The 18,018-nt window shown below is 40.6% G+C and overlaps 1 protein-coding gene across 3 annotated transcripts in view; it reads left to right on the forward strand.

Annotated features, from left to right (window-relative positions):
* KCNH5 (potassium voltage-gated channel subfamily H member 5) overlaps positions 1-18,018 on the forward strand; it is a 151,279-nt gene that overhangs the window by 39,160 nt on the left and 94,101 nt on the right. For all 3 annotated transcript variants that reach the window (XM_069018497.1, XM_069018498.1, XM_069018499.1), the window contains exon 6: positions 4,569-4,961. In XM_069018497.1, coding sequence (XP_068874598.1) covers positions 4,569-4,961 — 393 coding nt within the window. The remainder of the gene's footprint in view (positions 1-4,568; positions 4,962-18,018) is intronic.

Consider the following 18,018-nt stretch of genomic DNA (forward strand, 5'->3'; position numbering starts at 1 on the left):
GTTAAATTAATATTCTTAGAGGAAAATATTTCCCGACTCTGATTTTTCAGCCTCGCCTCTACTTGTCCTAAAGCAGCACCACATGGCAAGCCCATGTTTATAGGACAGGTCATAAAAGCACTCTCTGTAGGACACTTTTAGTTAAATGGCTTGTGCTGATTTGGGCAAATTTGGAAATACATCCTCTGAGAGAAGGCAGGTTACAACCCACCAGGTTCGGGGAAAAAATGAATTTTCCTCCAAGGAAAATGAAAGAGATAAAAACGATTTATTTAACAAACACACAGGAAAAGGATAATAATGCTAATTAATAAAACCTCTTGCTCTGCTGAGAGAAACCTGGAAAAATTTCAGAGTCCTTCCGTAGATCTCTCTCCCCCTCCTTGGAGCTGGGATGGGGTGGTGGGCCCACCTCCAGGGCCAAGGCCTTGGTGGAAAGTCCTCCCAATGTACTCTGATGTTGAAACAGTTCAGCAGAGAAAAAGGGAAAAAAATGAAGTCCCAGGAAAACAAAAGTTCAACTCTCCAGAGGAAAAGGAGCTGAAAAACTGGCCAAAAGCTGGCTGGAAAGAAAGCAAGCTGAATGCTTCCTCCTGCTCCTCTCGCTGCCACAGCTGAACACAGAGAACCGTCTCTATCTCTGTGTCCTTGAAACATGAAAACAAACTGCAAAACTGCTTTGAAAAAGTACACTTTTCTCTCCCCCTTCTCAGGCTCAGTTTAAAGGCATAGAAAGGCACAAAATGAATTTCTGGGCATAGAACAGCGGTATGGGATGCACATCATAAAGTCACCCCAAGACATGGCCCTATTTCTGTGCATACAATCCTCAGCTTCCTGGTTGTTCCTTGACTTGGTGAGCACAGTGTGCTCCTCTAGGTGCTGTCTCACAGTGGCGTGGAACCAGGATTGATGTCCTCAAGTCCCTCTCCCAGTGAAATGGGACTGTTTGAGAAACCTCTTTGGAAGCATCCCTGTCTGGGTCCCCATGGACTAATCTTGACTTCCTTGCCAAGCCATTCCTGCAGTATTTCCCTCATCACTTTTATCTTCAGAACTAATGAAATGAACTCTCTGGGAGGTTGTAAACATCTCCTTAAGAGTGCAGGTGGTGCAACAAGTGAATACCTTCAGGTTAACTGATGCAACAGAGGTACTGCTTTCATCTTCATGTCCATTAGTAGTGAAAAATAAATGTGTCAAAAACGTAAGGTCAAAATACATAGGCTACTGTAAATGACAGCCATTGTGCCAGAGAATTTGTCCTGTAGAACTGATAGCAGCTTTAAATATTCAGTGGGGTTTTTTTTGGTTGTTTTTTTTTTTTTTGCCATTCCTATTCTGGTTTTAGTGAACTTCGATAATAAAAAATTAAATAATGAGACTGGAAACCCCCAGTTTTCAGGTGTTGTCAGTGTGATGTTTTCCCCTGAATGATCCCATATTGGTATGGGATAAATGCTGGATTACTGACACCTCATGCTTTTCAAGTTCATGACATTTGAGTGTCCTGTAATTCCAGTTATATCCATTCTTGGTTTAGTCTGGAGAAGGGAAGACAGGAGAAGATATGGTAAAAATATTCAGAAGAGTCTAAAGCAGCTGCATAGAATGAGGGAGGAAATTGTTCACCAGGATCACTATAGCTGGAGGAAAAAGAAATGGCATTAGGTCACAGCAAGGAAAATTTAGATCAGTCAGCAGCAAAACCTTAGGTAAAGGAGTAGGTGTGCTCAGGAATAGGTGAGGTGAGGTTGTACTCAGGAATTGTTGCTTGGAGAGTGTGCAAACTCCTCTCTTAGAAGTAGTTTATGACTGGAAAGGGCTCTGTAGGCAAAATGCTGTGAAGAAGGCAGGCTGAGTAGAGGTTCACCATTGCTGTACAGGCCCCATTTTCCATATTTCTGTGTCTGAGCAGGAGCATTATCTTCATAGCTCATCCCTTGCAGAATGTGCTGCTCACCTGATCAGACCTTACAGTTATCAGTCATTTTCATTAGCTGTACACAGGAATAATTCAGACAGTCTGTGGTGAATGCAGCTGACTAACAAGATACTGTGTATTCTTTGGTGATTTAAAATTAAAAATTCATGCAGCATGAAAGAAATAATCATTATAGTTCAGTGGTCTCCACAGCCACTTGCCACCCACTCACCATGTCAAACTCAGCATGATATTATGTTAAGAATAATAATTATGCTTTTACAGTATCGTGGGAGCTCCCGAGCACTCCACCACCAGAGGCACAGGGAACTATCAAGCATATGTTGATTGCATTCTGCTTGAGCCCTAAGTAGCTTATTTTTCCAGCTCTAGTGAGGATGTTTCCAGCTCCTGCCTCAGTGAACAAGGCAGGGAACAAACAGGCCTGAAGAAACCAGGGAAAGAAGTCCGAGTGCTGATTTATCAGTGAAGTGTTGGACACTGATGAGTCCAAAGAGATAACTGGAGATAACGACCAAGTTATGAGGCAAAGCCAAAATGGTGTGTTAAGTGCAGGTGAAAATTTTGGCTTTGAAAGAAATTTTCACGAGGCTGCCGTGAGAAAATGATTGTGTTGATCACTGCTTTAATTCCAGGGAAAAACCCATGGATCCACCAGCAAGTTCAGTGTGCCCCAGTGGTTACAGGAGTATAGAAGTGCTGATAGTCACTCTGTCCTGGGCACTGGGGGAGGGACACCTGGAGTTTGATGTTTTTATGGGTCTCACCAAGGCTTTGGCATCTGTGGGTGTCTCTGGCAAGTGCCATTGGGACCACACCACTCCACAGAGGGCTTTGTGTTACACTGGAGCTGGTGTGGCACGAGGCTGTTGGCAAAGGGGGCAGCCACGGGCTCCTGGAGGTCTCTGCTTCTCTCTCACTGCTGCCTGTGCAGTGGGTCCAGTGCTCTTCTGACCATGGATAAATTTGTGAAATTCTACTGACTCTGTAGAAAACAAATGGCTAATTAATGTAACAAGTTAGTTTTTTGTTGTGTCAGCTCAACTGACTTTCCTTAGAGATCGTGATTGCTAAATATGACCTTAGGGAGGATGGGAACAGGTAGGTAGAAGCAGATTTGCATCCCTTCAGCCTGACATTGGCCCAGATTGGACATCTTGGGAAGCCACATCCCCCATCACAGAATGAGGGAGGTTGCTGTTGTTGTCCCTTGGTTATTCCTGAATAACAGATTTTCAGCAGAGCCAGACTTTTACTGTCTGATCTCAGTAACAGCTTTCTCTTAAAAACATCTCGAAGACAAGACTGCAAAGAATTAATGGAGAATCCCTATCTGTGGTGCTTGAGTTCATATTCTTAGTTGTTACACAGTTTTTTCAGAGCCATTTACTCCTCTCCATCGAGGAAGCATCCTATGTTTGATCAATTTCACACATCTGAGGCTGCTGTTTTCAATCTGACTGTCCCTGGAAATATGGTGCATCAGCCCCAGTATGGGACAGGCATAGGGCTGAAATGAGTTTTAAAGTTGCTGTAATTATATATTTTATCCCATACGGACTTCAGATGCCCAAATGTATCCCCAAATGGATCTTCCAGTTGTCAGTGCAATATATTGCCACGTGTGTGTTCCTTTGTGCCTTTGTTTCTTGTGTTGCACTGAGATAAGAAGTAATTAGATTAGCTGGGAATGCCTTAAGTGACTTTGGCTTCGTTTTTGCTGTGTTTCCAGTTCCACAATTTTACAACAGTGAGCATGCAGGAGATTACAGTCCTATCAAAAAAAAAAAAAAAGAGAAGTAATTACAGGAAATAAAAGAGAGCCCACTAGTGATATTGAGCTTGTGGGAGCAACAACGTTTTGAAGAAAGTAGGAAGGAAGAATGATATAGGATGGGTGTTAGGGCAGAAGTTGTGCACATGATGCCTCATTATAGGAGGTTGGCCAGCAAGGCTGGGGTCTGTTTCACCTTTGATAGGGTGTTGCTCTGGCTCAGCAATGGTTTAAAAAAGAGGTCAGGCACAAAGAATTAGTCTTGTAACAATTCCAAGTATGAATGAATACTCATGTTTAGATTACGTGTTACCTCTCTACTGTGAGGGTGGTGAGGCACTGGAACAGGTTGCCCAGACAAGCCGTGGATGCCTCATCCCTGGAAGTGTTCAAGGCCAGGTTGGATGGGGCTTGGAGCAACCTGGTCTAGTTGAAGATTCCCTGCCCATGGCAGGACGGTTGGAGATAGATCATCTTTTAGGTCCCTTCCAACCTAAACCATTCTGTGATTCTGTGTTCATAGCTGCAGAGCATAAGCTGGTGTGGCAGTACCCGAAACCTCTTTATGGAGCTTCTCTTCCCTTGCTGTTGGCATGGTTTCCCCTCAGTCCATCTTCAAAGATCTCCCTTTTTGCAGGAGTATCCTCAGATGCCATGCTGTTCCCTTTCATTGAGTGATAGCTGCCTCCACACATTCTAAATAAATCAGATAGCTTAGAAACTGCAGGTTGCCTTTCAATGTCCAACGAGCACAGACCCATCTCTGCTGCTCCTCACAGAAATCCCTAAGACCCCTTATTGGATCCTGTTCACTGCAAACAGTAACATTTGCCTCTCTGCCTCTTACAGGTTCTCCAGCTGGGATCTGATATTCTTCCTCAGTACAAACAAGAAGCTCCAAAGACTCCACCACACATTATACTCCACTATTGTGCTTTTAAGACCACCTGGGACTGGGTCATCTTAATTCTAACCTTCTACACAGCAATCATGGTTCCATATAACGTGTCCTTCAAGACAAAGCAGAACAACATTGCCTGGCTCGTGCTGGACAGTGTCGTGGACGTTATTTTTCTGGTTGACATTGTTTTGAACTTTCACACGACCTTTGTTGGCCCTGGGGGAGAGGTTATATCTGATCCTAAGCTCATACGGATGAACTACCTGAAGACGTGGTTTGTGATTGATCTTCTGTCCTGTTTACCATATGACATCATCAATGCCTTTGAGAATGTGGATGAGGTAAGTGACTGTAGTCTGTCTCAAAAGGGTTATTTTAATTAGGGATTAATTTAGAAGCTTGTTTCCAGAGAGGCAGCTCCTGTCTGTGCAAATACAGGGGGACTGGTCTTGAGCTGCTGGGATTTACCAACAAGGCATTCCTCTGTTGGAGAAGAGGTGCCTTATGATTCCAGTACCATGTGTGGATGTTTTCTTTAGTGATGGGGGTTTTAGAATTGCTTGCTTGTCATCCAAAAGCGTTGGTGCAAGTCCCTATCAAAGTGGGTGGGGCCAGTTGGGACATCCCCTGTCACAGCCTTCCTTGTCAGCTCAGTCTTTGGGCAGTTCTAACCCATTGCAGGGCTTGATTACAATTCTGTACCTGCTCTGGCTGAAGCTGGTGGCAAATTTGCCACTTATATGGAAATAGGCTCTGAGTGAGCACTTTTTAAAATCCGGCCCTAGGATTACCTTTTGAACCAGGCTGTAATTTTTTTTTAACATGATTTTAAATGTTTTATTGACAGGGAGATTTATTTCCATTTTTTTTGGTACAATTCTTCAACTTCAGCTGAAATCTGAGAAACTGTTTGAGGAGAGAAAATATAAATATCTTAGATGGATGCTGAATTAAAGCTTTTTAACTGCTGAGTGTGTTAACATTTATGCAGTTGAGCTTGTGGCCTAAGCTAATACAGAAAACAAGCAATAACTACAACAAACAGTGCATGCACGAGTCAGTGTAGAGGAATTCATTATTAAAATGCAGCTGTAATGGCTTTAGGACTTGTTTTAATTTTTCTCTAGAGCTTTTTATCTTCAGGGTTATAGACAGAAGAAAAAGCCTCAGTTCATTTTTTAACATTTTAACAATTTTTCCTTAGAACACCGTTTAGTGTTTTTTTTTTGTTTGTTTGTTTTTTAATTCTCAATTCTGCACTTATATATCCTCACTATAGAAAATCCACATTCTTTTTTTTTCTTTTAATGCAGGCTTTGCAACAAATTTTGTAGAGCTCCTTTAAAATTCCATCCCTGCCTCTGTGCTGAATAGCATCTTTTGACATGGTTCCATTTTATTTATAGCAAATATGACAGAAGTGGTAATACTTGCAGCTTAAATTCCAGATCCTATGAGGGCTGCCCATCTGAAACCAGGTTGTACAGTAAGGCTGTGTAAGAAGGTGATATTAGCAAGGTTGTAAATGTAGTACATCTTTTTAAAAAAGATAACCAATTTCAGAGTCAGAGGAACCTGATTTTTATAAAAAAATGCAGCATTATCTCCAGATTTTTGTGCTCTAATATGTAAAACAAACAGAAAATTTCTGTGCCCAAGCAGTACAGATTTAAAGGATGAGCTTAACCTCTAACATTCACATGGGAAATAAACCATCTGCAATATTTGTGACAGGGAAGAGGATCTTGACACGGTGCATTGTAATTGAGACACACCTAAAGTGGCAAATGTTAATCAAAATGTAATAACAGTAGCAAGGTATCATGAACTCCAGTGATCCTAGAGCAGCTGTCATTTCCCTTCAAACAAATGAAACATAACTCCTTTTTAATAAAGGAGCCAACAGTAAGATTCCCTTGTCATGAAGAGCTGTGTTAAGGCTCTGGAGCCTCCAGCAGGTACTGGTGTACATTTACTTGAGTTCAAACCTCTCCAGCTCCAGCTTTCCCTAATGTCTGAAAAGAATTGAAGTGATTTTGAGAACAGGTAGGTAAACAGCCAGCCTTTCCTCCTTGGGTCTACATTTTCCCTTCCCCTTTCCCTGTCTTTCAGGGGAGATATTTTTATTTTTTTGTGATATGTCTAAATTTGTGACATTTAAGTCTTTTGAGCTGGTCTGTGTGTTCTGGGTGGTTGCAGTTATTAATGCTCTTTATCTTCTTTTGTTTTTTAACATTTATTTTAATTGGTACTACTTGTCTGGGATTTGACTTTTTTGCCCCCCAGCAGCAGTGTGTTCAAACACTGTTCACAGGTGAAGAATAAGTAAATCTATAATCTTAATTTGGGAGAGATACTCTGATTAAAAGCAATGTTTCTCATTAGAAAGCAGGTGTTTCCTTCTTAAGGCAAGTAGGAGAGAGAAGAGTTCTTTTACCTCTTGATTCTGGTAGGTTTTAGCTCTATGTCTTGGCCCTGGGGTTGGATAAAAGCATTAAAGTTGATGATGGTGGTATTTCAGATGAAGTTGCAGAGAATGAGCTTAGCAGGAAAGACCTTGGGTGCAGGTCCTGGTGCTCTTTGAGTTCTTGGCATAGTGGTGAGGGATGGACTGAAACCAGAGTGAGCAGCCCTAAAAGCCAGCTGAGTGAAAGGTGACATTCCAAATTTCCCTTGTTTTTCCCACATCCAACCCTTGTTGTCCCACATAAGGCATCAAATTTTTTTTTGCTAGTTGTAAGGGGGAATACCATTGCAGGGGGTTTCTTTTCCTCCCTATGGGCAGATCTCTCACTCATAAAGAAGGATATGGCCAAGGAAGTTTGGGATTTTGTCTCGACATTGTAGATGTAGACTGCTCTGTGTGATACAGGTGCTTAAGGTGAATGAAGATGCCTTAAGCACCAGAGTGCTATTTATGATGCCAAAATTAAGGAGATAAATTGAAAGAGTAAAAAAAAAAAATCAGTTTGAAAAAAGGAAATGTGTGTTTTCTTACTGAGGGTTGTAGTTCTTCAAATGCAGCCAGTCTTGGCCACAGTAGGAATGGTGTCATTTCCCTTGGAGACAGCATTAGGTCAAGGCTGGAGTTCCCACCAGAGGCCAACATGACTGCAAATCAAAGTTATTTTGTTGTTGAGTGCATGTAGAGCCTCAGCAGAAGGATTTGATGGAGAGGATTATAACACACAAATTGAGAACTGGGGGGGATTAAGATGATTTGAGGAAGAATTAGAGGTGTAGGTTTCCAAGCCTGGAGCTACAGAGCCAGGCTGTTGGAGTCTGCTGAGGGGACTGGGATGTGTGACAGGGAGGGGGAAAGGTGACATAGTGAGAGACACTTTGCACAGCACAGAGTGATCTAAATTGATGTGATGGATGAGGAATTAAGTGGCTAAGTTATTTTGAAAGGGTTGGAAAACAAGGTAAAATAGGCTGGAGGATAATAAACTGAGAGAGAGAGGAAAGTGGAATCCTTAGTGGGATACCTGATTTAGGGAACTTGGTAGGATGATAGTCCCAGAAATCAGAAAAATGCACATATTTTCTAATTGGGCAGAATTTCCTGCACTGAAATATGTTCTGGCTAAAGCAAAACCATACAGAAAACCTTACCCATATACAAGTGTGAGAGGGGACAGTATGGTACATACTGAGGAATCCAAGCAGTTTTCAAGGAACAAGGCAGAACAGGGTGTGTGTGCTCAGAGTCTCTGAAACTTGGCTGATTTTTTTAAGTATAAGAGTTCTCTGGAACTTCAGATTTACTCTAAAACTGTCTGTCTGTCTCTTCTTTCACATTAAACAAAAACAAAAAACAAAAGACACAAAACTTTGGAGTAATGGGGAATATGATGTTTGGATCCAAAGATTTTGGCCCTGTGAAGTTCCTGTTGGTATTAAGCTGTGAAGTGTGTGGTGACTGGAAATTGGATTTTTGTCTTGGACTTGTATGTTGCTTGTCATGCCTCTAATTTTCTTTTCCCCGAGTAATGAGCTGTATGTAACAACTCTTCCATTGCTGTATGCACCAATTTATAAAATTTATAAAATCATGACTCCCTGCTTTCGAAGCTGGACAATTATGGTACCTCAAGACTAAGCCTTTGTATGTGTTCTGCCTTTTAGAGAGATAAATATCTGACCTCTGTCAGTCTGGGCTACTGAGAGGTTGTTTGTAACCATTTGTTCCATACAAGTCAGAATTATCAGACTCACATCATGATGAAATTCTCAGCAAATGAGTCTGCAGGTGCCTGAGGATGCTGATCAGATACTGTCAAGCTATACTACAGCTCCCTTTGGGACCAAATACATCAATTGCCATCCCAGGGCACCAGGATGTTGGGCAGGTGTTTGGCTCTTGTCCTCACATGCATTTGAGCCTCTGCAAATGAGTATTTTGAGTAAATATTCCCCAAACTAGATGGATGGACAAGCTTTTGACCAAATGGAAAATGATTCTACAAATTAAGGGTTAAATTCAGCTGAAAAAGCCTCTTACTATTTTGAAAAATAAGATTTTGGGGTTTTTTTGGTTGGTTGGCTTGTTTGTTTTCTGGGAATTTTTACTGAGATTCATGAAGTTCTCAGTTTGTAATGAAACAAGACTTAGAAGCTTGATCTCTTCTCTGCCAGAAACGTGGTCCTGAAATGACATGTCACATACTGTGAAGAAAGGGACACAAAGTCAGGGTGGTACACAGAGACAGCCAAATAGATGGTTTTCAGATGAGTTGTATAAAAGATCCTTTCTGCAAAAATTAATTTTCACAATCCAATGGCTAGAAGTGAAAGCAGAGAAATTGAAATGACCTAAACCAAAGTCCTATGCCTGTTGCTTAATAATGTAAGACTACATAACCCAGTGGCCTTTAAAATTTAGTGCTCTATGCAGGGCATATTAAAGCATGGACTCCTTGTAATTGTAATTTTCTTTTAATTACTGTTATCGATCTATTTCAGCACCGTCAGAAACTTCTTTGTATCACTGCAATTAATAGAAACTAAAATTGCAGTGTCTGTAAATTGAGAGCAAATAAAAGCTGCTAAAGCTGGTGTAGCCATGTTCACACCTGCAGTGCTTTACTCCAAACATTCCCTTTGTGGGAGGTGTTTGAAGGAGGGTTTTTGGAGGAAGGAGTCTGAGTGGTGTATGCAAGGTGAAAATAAACTGATGTGTTTCAAGAATGGGACTTTGGCTCTGAAGTACAGTCTTTGGCTAGGTACTTTTTTTAAATCCAGGTGGCTGACATGGAGAAAATAATTCCCAGAACTAAATCCCTGGAACCAAGTGTTAAACGATGAGGAAAATTCCTAGCAATGTAATGACAGAAGCACTAACCCCGGGACCTGGCATTTCCCCCTTTGTTATGCACTCAGAAGACAATTAAATATGAAGAATGCTGTTTAGTGTGTGAAAAACCACAGTATCGTAATACAATGGCATAGGTATGGTATCCAAATATAAATGTGTCCACTGTAAGCATACATTTTGTAGATTTTCAACCATTTGCACCCCTTTCACTTACTCACTTCTATCACTCCACTGCACTGACTTACAGAATTAGACCTCTTCTCTTTGGCTTTTATTCTTAAGGTTTTATTGAAGTACTTCCACAGTTTAATTAATCAGCTTTAAATTTTTTAAAAAATTAATTAACCAGCTACTTTAATGCTGTACAAGGCCTGGGGTATTTCTGCAGCTTTCCCTGTGGAGACACATGAATGTCTTCATGACGTGAGGGGCAACTTGTGAAAGAAAGGAGCTGAGCCAGAGCCAGTGCAGGGGGTCGTGGGTGACCTGATAGCCTCATGCTGCACCTCTCTAATGTGGGTTATGGTATACTGAACTGAAAATAAACATCCCAGGGGTCTTCTTTTTTTTTTTTTCTTTTTTTTTTTTTTTTTAATGTGATGGGCATATTAGGGGGAAGCAGATGTTGTGTACAAGCCATTTAAATCAAATCTTCAGTCAGAGCTGTATAAGCTGATACAGAGTCCAACAGAGGAAATCGTGTGTGGAGCACTTTCAAGGGAAGCTTGGAGTCCTGAGTGATCCCTTTTGCTCACAGAGCAGGGGAAGGTTTACAAGGAGATGAGGAAATGAAATAATCTGGTCAGATGCTCACTGAAGTGATATGGGAGTAGCGCAAATTCCCATTTTGTCCTCTACCCACCTTCCCTAAGTAAGTGAAAATTATCATATTTCATGATATTGTCTTTTTCCCCCTTTTTTTTGGTCACACTGATGCACTAATAAATAAATAGTGCAAGATGCCACATCCCCTGATCTTGCATCTAGAAGAAATATTTTGAAATCACTCTTCTCTTTATAACCTCAGTTATTTACTGTTTGAAATGTGCTACACTGTATAGTTGTGCCATAAACAGTTCACTGGAAGTTTAATGTTACAGCTTATTGACATTTGTGTTAGAGGAAAAAAAAGAGGAATGTTTCTCCATCCTCCTGGTAAAAAAAAGAAAAGATAAATCTCAAGCAATAAATTTAGGGTTCCTTTCAGAGAATGCATGAAAAAACCTGCTTGCTTACATTTTTGCTGCAAGGACTCAAATTTCTGCTCACTGAAGTCAGTACTCCCATTGCTTCCAGTGGTGCAGGGTCAAGTATTAACTGGGCTCTGCTCATATCTGGACCTGGGCTCTAGGTAGTTTGTGCAGAAGAAGCAAAGCCCTTTACTCCTGTGTGTATCTACATAATTGAATACAACCCTAAATTCTGCTCTCAAAGTGGTGATAAATCAGAAATGTCACTGTTTTATTTTTCTCATTCCCTCATTTTGATTTGTAACTATGCAACTTTATTATATTAATTGTTTACCAAGAAATAAAGATTTCTGATACATGTTGGAAGATTTATTTTAATGTTAACTCCAGTAAAGCAGCATTAAGGAGCTAACCAGGGATTTTAGAGCTAAGCTCTATTTAAGTAGCTAAGCTCAAAAATTTCTTTTGGAAATGATTTACTGGTTGCATTTCAAACATCCTTTACATCCTCCTGCACTGCACAGAATAGGACTTTTTGGTTGTGTGCCTGCAGGCTCACCTGCTCATGTTGGCAGGGCTCACTGTTTCAGTCATTCCCAAAATCTGTAGGCACTTGGTTTTATCTTACATTGTGTGCCATCATGCAGCAACTGTTTGCTGGAGATTGCCCAAGGTGTACACAAACCCTGCCTTTTTCACTGCTTCATTTATAAATGCTGAGCTATAGCTTGACTACACAGACTCAGCTACGTGATTTATTTGGGTGATTTTTGTTTTTTGGTTGTTGGTTTTGTAATTATTTCTGGTGAGAGAAAGGTAAGGAAAATTTTGCCCACGCGTCTTTAAATAAATTTTTTGGACTGAATTTCAAAATGTGCTAAGCATGGGATTCACCTGGTGAAACATGGGGCCAGGCATTGTCCACAAGGAGATGCAGGCACATTTGGGGCAAGGCTCCTCATGTTCTAAGATGCACATCTAAAGTAGGTCTGAGGAGTCATTCTGCCCTAAAACTTCTGTTTCTCACCTGTGACTAACTGTAGTGACACTAGTGTGACTAGCTCAGATGCAAACCCCTCTGTGGTCTAGTTTGTGCTGAGGTGAGATGAACCCCCCCTTCCTTGAGACTGCATTTGCCTCACTTTGATTTTTCAAAGGATAAAAGCAAAAGCAGAAAAAAGATAGGTGTAAAACTCATGGGGTCCTTTTGAGTCACTGAGTCATCAGCTTTGCTGAGCAGGTTCATCGTGTCACCCATCTCATAAACTGGTCAAAATCCGCCTTTCCTCATGGTGTCCTAATAAATCTCTCTTAATTTGCAGTCTGTGCATTTCTCCCTCTGCCAACCTCCTTGGTTAAATATTTCTTTTCCCTCCCTTGTGTTTATCTCCTTGATATGCTTAGAAAGAAGAGTCATCCCTCCCCTGCCTAAACACGCCTATTTTCCTTTCCTTAGTCTAAGCAAACTGATCTTGTCTAGACACCTCATTTATGAAATTTTATGAACATTTTTGTGGCTGTTCCAGCTGCCTCTCTCTGCAGGAAGCTAAGTTCAAATACATCTCTTCAGGGCAGAGCTTTAAAAATTACTCCAGGTGGAGAATTCATCTTCACTTTGCAACTGGGGTTTGCCTTTTCCTATTGATGGTGGAAACACTCAGCTGATCTGTCCAGGAGTTGGATTAGCCTCTTCTGTGAGTGCAGCTCACTGATTGCTCTGAGTCATGTGGGAGGGGTGTGTGGGATTAACCAAAGTATTTCTTTTTCCCAATAATCTTCATTTAAAGATCCTTGTAGTTGTAGACATTTTTTGTTAATTTGCCCTTTAATGGAAGCCTTGGGACTCTGTATTGTCAAGCTTTATCACATTTTCCTTTATTCCCACCCAGTTATTCTCTGTAGCTGACAGTGTGTTCCAGAGGTGCCGTTAGCAGATTTTGTGACCATATACTATTTCTGTTTATGCCACTTAGAAACCAGCAAAATCGCTGAGAGTCATCACTTGCAACCCCTGCTAGACTCCTTTTTTATGATTTCCATTTTTCCACCCTTTCCACAAGTTCTTCAGGCACACAGATATCCTGGTGGTGATCCTTCTTTTCCCTGTGTTTCATAATAATTTCAGCTTTTATGTTACTGAAATCCTGCATTTCTTTTATTTATAAAATGGGCTGTGTTATCAGAGAAAAGTATCAGGAAACATTGGATAGACCCCAAGTAGCCTAAGCTTAGCAAACCTATTGCTCCATTGATTGCATTTTGATTTATCTCAAAGTTTCTAATTACACTTTCCCTTAACATTTGTTCAGATATCTGTTTATTTCCTTCTTGATGCATTAGATTTTCTGGGAAATATCAACATCATCTTTGGAAACTAATGCTCAGGATTAATTTAATTTTTTGCCCAAGCCTGGATTATTTTTACTTCATTGCAGCTCGATCACTTTACTTGTTCTTTATTTTTTTTTTTTCAATTTTTAATGTGAAGGATCTTTGGGATTTGTTTTAGTATTCTCTGCAAGGAAAAGTCCAACCTGGCATTTGGCAATTCTCACTTTCTTCTTCCTCTCTAAGGTGTAGTTTCCTGTTAATAAATATTTTATTTCTTATATATTGTCAGTTCTCTGTTTCTGTTTTCTTCCTCTGGGTGATTCTTTACTCATTTATAACTGATGCCCAGCTTTACAAGCTTTTCCCCTTCTCTGAGTTACAACCTTTTGTACCTTTTGATGTAAGGACGTTCCAGGTGTCCTCTGCTGCCAGGTGTCTGACTCTTCTACCTCTCATAGTCCACCTGTCCTCACTTACTGCTATCTTTAGTTCAATATACTATCATTTATAATTTACCAGATCTTGCCCTTTTGAGACCAAGAACTCCAGTCCAGTTTACTTTGCGATTGTTCATTTTTTTATGAACTGATTCAATTCCTTCTTCAGGTCAATGGGGACTTCTTCAAAATCCTGTAAGAACAGAAGGTAATGTAGCATCACATTATGTGTAGTAATTGGCTGTTGATTGAAGAAATAAGCATGCTGTTGCATCTGCAGAGCATCTCAGCCTCCTGTTATTAATAGCATTTATTCCCCAAGCTCATCTGGAGCAGGATCAGTCTCACATTGTGAGGCAGTGCTCTGTAGTGTCTGTTTCTGTAATAACACAATACAGATTGGGTTGCTGTGCAGATCCGGGCTCTCCGGGTTTCCAAGGATGGGTTTGATTTCTCCTCACATCAGCTGTGTAAGCGATAGCCCTCAGCTTTTCTGTGTTCAGTGGGAGGGGAGGGAGGCAGCTCTGGGAGGTGATTCATCCCCTCCCCAGCTGTCAGAGATGGATGGGGTGAATCACTCCTCTGACATGCCCCACTCCTCACTCTGCAGGGAGGAAAGATGGGCTGTCACACAGACAGGATGGTTGGCCATCAGTTTGCAGCATTCTGGGGGACCCAGGAGGCTGCTTGGAGCTCAGTCCATGCTGTGGCCACACAAAACTGTTTTGCTCTAGCACAGAGGTGAGCCCTGGCTGCAAACACCTCTGAGGATTTGATCACTTTTATAGCAATTTTAATGTAATTTCTTGTGTCCAGCATAAGGATATCAGCTTAAATTTAGCTTCACATCTGTATATGCTGCAATCACTCTTTTACAGTGGCAACATGCCCTACCAACACTTCATAGCACTGGTTCTTGGCCACTTCATAAATTCTTCAAAACCATGGTGTGCTGAACATCAAAACTTAGTGAAAAGTTTTTCTTTCTTTTTCCTCTGACCTTTTCTGAGACAGTGTTTTCTGTTAAATGATGCAGTACCGGTCCCCATTGTCAAAGCTCGGAGTATTTCAGTTTTAGAACACATTTAAAATGCATATTTCATTTCTTTTTGTTGTTGCTGTTGCGTGTGTACTCACAGCTAACAACAAATAAATAAAAAATCATGGAGTGAAATCTAATTGAAAAAGTGCCTAGAGTTAAAAACACATTGTTCCCTAGTAGAAAGAAAAAGTTATGCATGATTTACCATTTCAGCATACTGGGATTTAATTTTGAGGTTTAAGCAGATTTTTGTATATTTAGATGGTTGAAACTAATAGCTGTTTTTGTTTTTATTTTACTTTTTAAAAACACTTATGCAATAATTTCCAACTTCAGAAAAGATTAATTACATTAGCAAGTAACCAGTTATTCTTTGTCAGATTTTACAAACATGCAGCTCTGCTATTCTGCTGCTCCTTTAGTGTAGAACAGACTCCACTTTCTCTTCCCTTGTTTAGGAGGTTTTAGGTAGGGTCATTGTGGACTCAGATGATTTCCTGCCCTTTTTAACCTTAATTTTCCGTTGGTGACAATGTTTCCTTCATCCTCTTGCATGTTTGGCTCTTGACCCCTGTGTAACGCGACTTTGGCAGCTTCATCCTTCCCATTGCCTGGCTTATCAGGGATTCATTAAGTGCCAGAGAACTTTGCTCCCTGTTCTTGCTGGAGGGGCAGAGGTCTATTCCCATGGCGGGCATCACAGTTTTGGGAAACATCTGTCTCAGTCTGGTGGCTGGAAAAGTTCAGCTGGATGCAGATACACTGCTTAGACACTTCTTTCATCCTGGAAGACAGAAGTTTGACAGTGTGGTAACATCTGGGGTCTGAAATGGCAAGAATCAGGTTGTTGTAAAAGGAAGGATTGGTCCCTCTGCATATGAGACTGAGTGCTGTCATCAGTTGTGCCTCCACTATCGAACTGAATTTCCCTTCTTAGTGTATCAAGAGAATTTGAGAACACAGACTTTGCAAGGTACTTGTGTCAAGAAGCTTGGGCTTTGTTTAATCATGAATGTCTAGTTTAATTCCAAAGTTAAACATCCATCCCTCAAAAATATCTTTCTGGATAAATTTGACAGTGTCTACATCCTTTGTATGGCTTCAGCTGTCTCCTGAATTGAAATGGTGCAAAAATAGCAGGTTCAGGGCCACTGCTCTTGTCCTCTCTTGATCCAATGGCCTTAGAAGTCGCTGGGAAAGACTCCCATGACTCATATTTGTGATAGTTAGATTGATGATGTGTGTCAGATGGGAATTTGGTTCCAAACTTGACACCCAAGCAGCTTTGGAGTGGGTGGTTTTCCAGTGGAAAATTTTCTGCAGCTGAGATGATTGATGATGAGCAAGCTGAGTGTCCTCATCTGATTAGGCCGTGATAAAATATGCTAGCCAAAACCCCACGGGGCTGGACTGGATGTTTGATAACATAAGGAGATAGTCTCAGTTAGAGAACACAGCCCAGCAGCTGTTACAGACAGTTGGCCCAGTTGAAATGGCAATGGAGTCACAAATGCTCCTCCCAGAAGGCTGGATCTCCAGTCTCCAACATGTGCTTTATTTACATGATGCCTGCGCCAAACTGGATTACATTCTCCATTCACAATTTCTAATCACCTCTCTGTTCCTCGAGTGCTGAAGTTACTTCTGTCAGAGCAGATGCTCATCCTGGAGTAGAACGGTTTCCAAAGTATTCATTACGGAGCATAAATACAGTTAAAAGAAAAATGAAATTAAAGGCAGCCTGCAATCAACTGAGTTTAGAAAACTGAGTTTCTTAATAGCCCAAATGTAATTCAAGGCAGTTAGTCTTTCTCATAACTTCTACCAAAGACATTGTTTCTGAATCTGAGGCAGAGCTTTGCATATTAACAACTGTGCATTAATTGTTGGCAGTTTTATAAGTATGAAGGTACCAGCTTGACCCCGCCAGTACTTAGTGCATATGTAATTGATACATACACATACCTATATATTATATACTCTGTATGTGATGTATCACATATTCATTTAGCATTTGTTTAATTGCTCTCTCCTATACAGTGCTTTATGGAAGAGGCTTTTGAAGCTTCCAGTGTTGTCTTTCTATTTTGGAAGCTTAGACATGAAATGTGAATGTTCAAGGTATCTCTTGACTTTTTGGCCTTAAGTAAGGGGTCAGACTAAACCGGCTTTAAGATTGACATTAAAACTGACTTAAATGAATTACTCTTTGGAAATAATACATTTCAATGTCAGCTAAAATGAAATATTTCTCGTTGTTTCATACAGAATAGATATGAGTGTTACCTGTGCTTAGGGAAAACAAAATGACAGCACAAACTTTCTCCCAGACTTTGAAATAAATGCTGTATTTTTATATTATTTGTACAACTGCTAAATTGTCCATGTAACTTAGAGAGAGAAGATGAAGTGTGGGTGGGGGATGAAGGTCACACTGTAAACTCTTCTGTTCAAGGGTTGTTTGTGCAATAAAAACTGCAGTGTAAGCTGTGCCACTGGGACAAACTACTGGGTGTAAAAAAGGGACCCCCAAGTTTGAATTCCAGGTCTCCTACCTCCTTCCCTGACCTTAATCCTGGTAATGAATGGTGACTCTTTAAGTAAAATGGAAATAATACATCTCTGCTTGATCAGTGCAACAGGATTTGGTCCTACGAGAAAAACACCCTGCTGTTTTCTCCTTCTTTTGCAAGTTGTAAACTTTCAGAATCAAGGTTAGCTCCGTGAAACATATTGCAGAATAACTATTAAACTACTCTGAAGTTATCTTTTTTTTTTTTTTTTTTTTGGCATGTGGATATTCTCTGGGGTGGGACCCTCATTCAGTAGTCCATTGGCCAAAGTCCATTGTGTCAGGAATATTGGAAGGGACTTCCCAGTTTATTGGAAAAGCTGGCTGCTTGGAGTGTCTCACAGTCATATATCCTAAGGCAAATAAATAGATAGACATTTAGATGGAAATAAGGATGATAAACTAGATCTCTGTCTTGTGTAAATGCAAAATGCAGAAATCAAAATGGGAAAATTCCACTTCCCTCTGTGGTATTAGTCATCATGAGAACTTGAATGCAAATATAGAGC

The sequence above is a fragment of the Aphelocoma coerulescens genome, chromosome 5 (assembly GCF_041296385.1).
Source record: "Aphelocoma coerulescens isolate FSJ_1873_10779 chromosome 5, UR_Acoe_1.0, whole genome shotgun sequence".
NCBI lineage: Eukaryota > Metazoa > Chordata > Aves > Passeriformes > Corvidae > Aphelocoma > Aphelocoma coerulescens.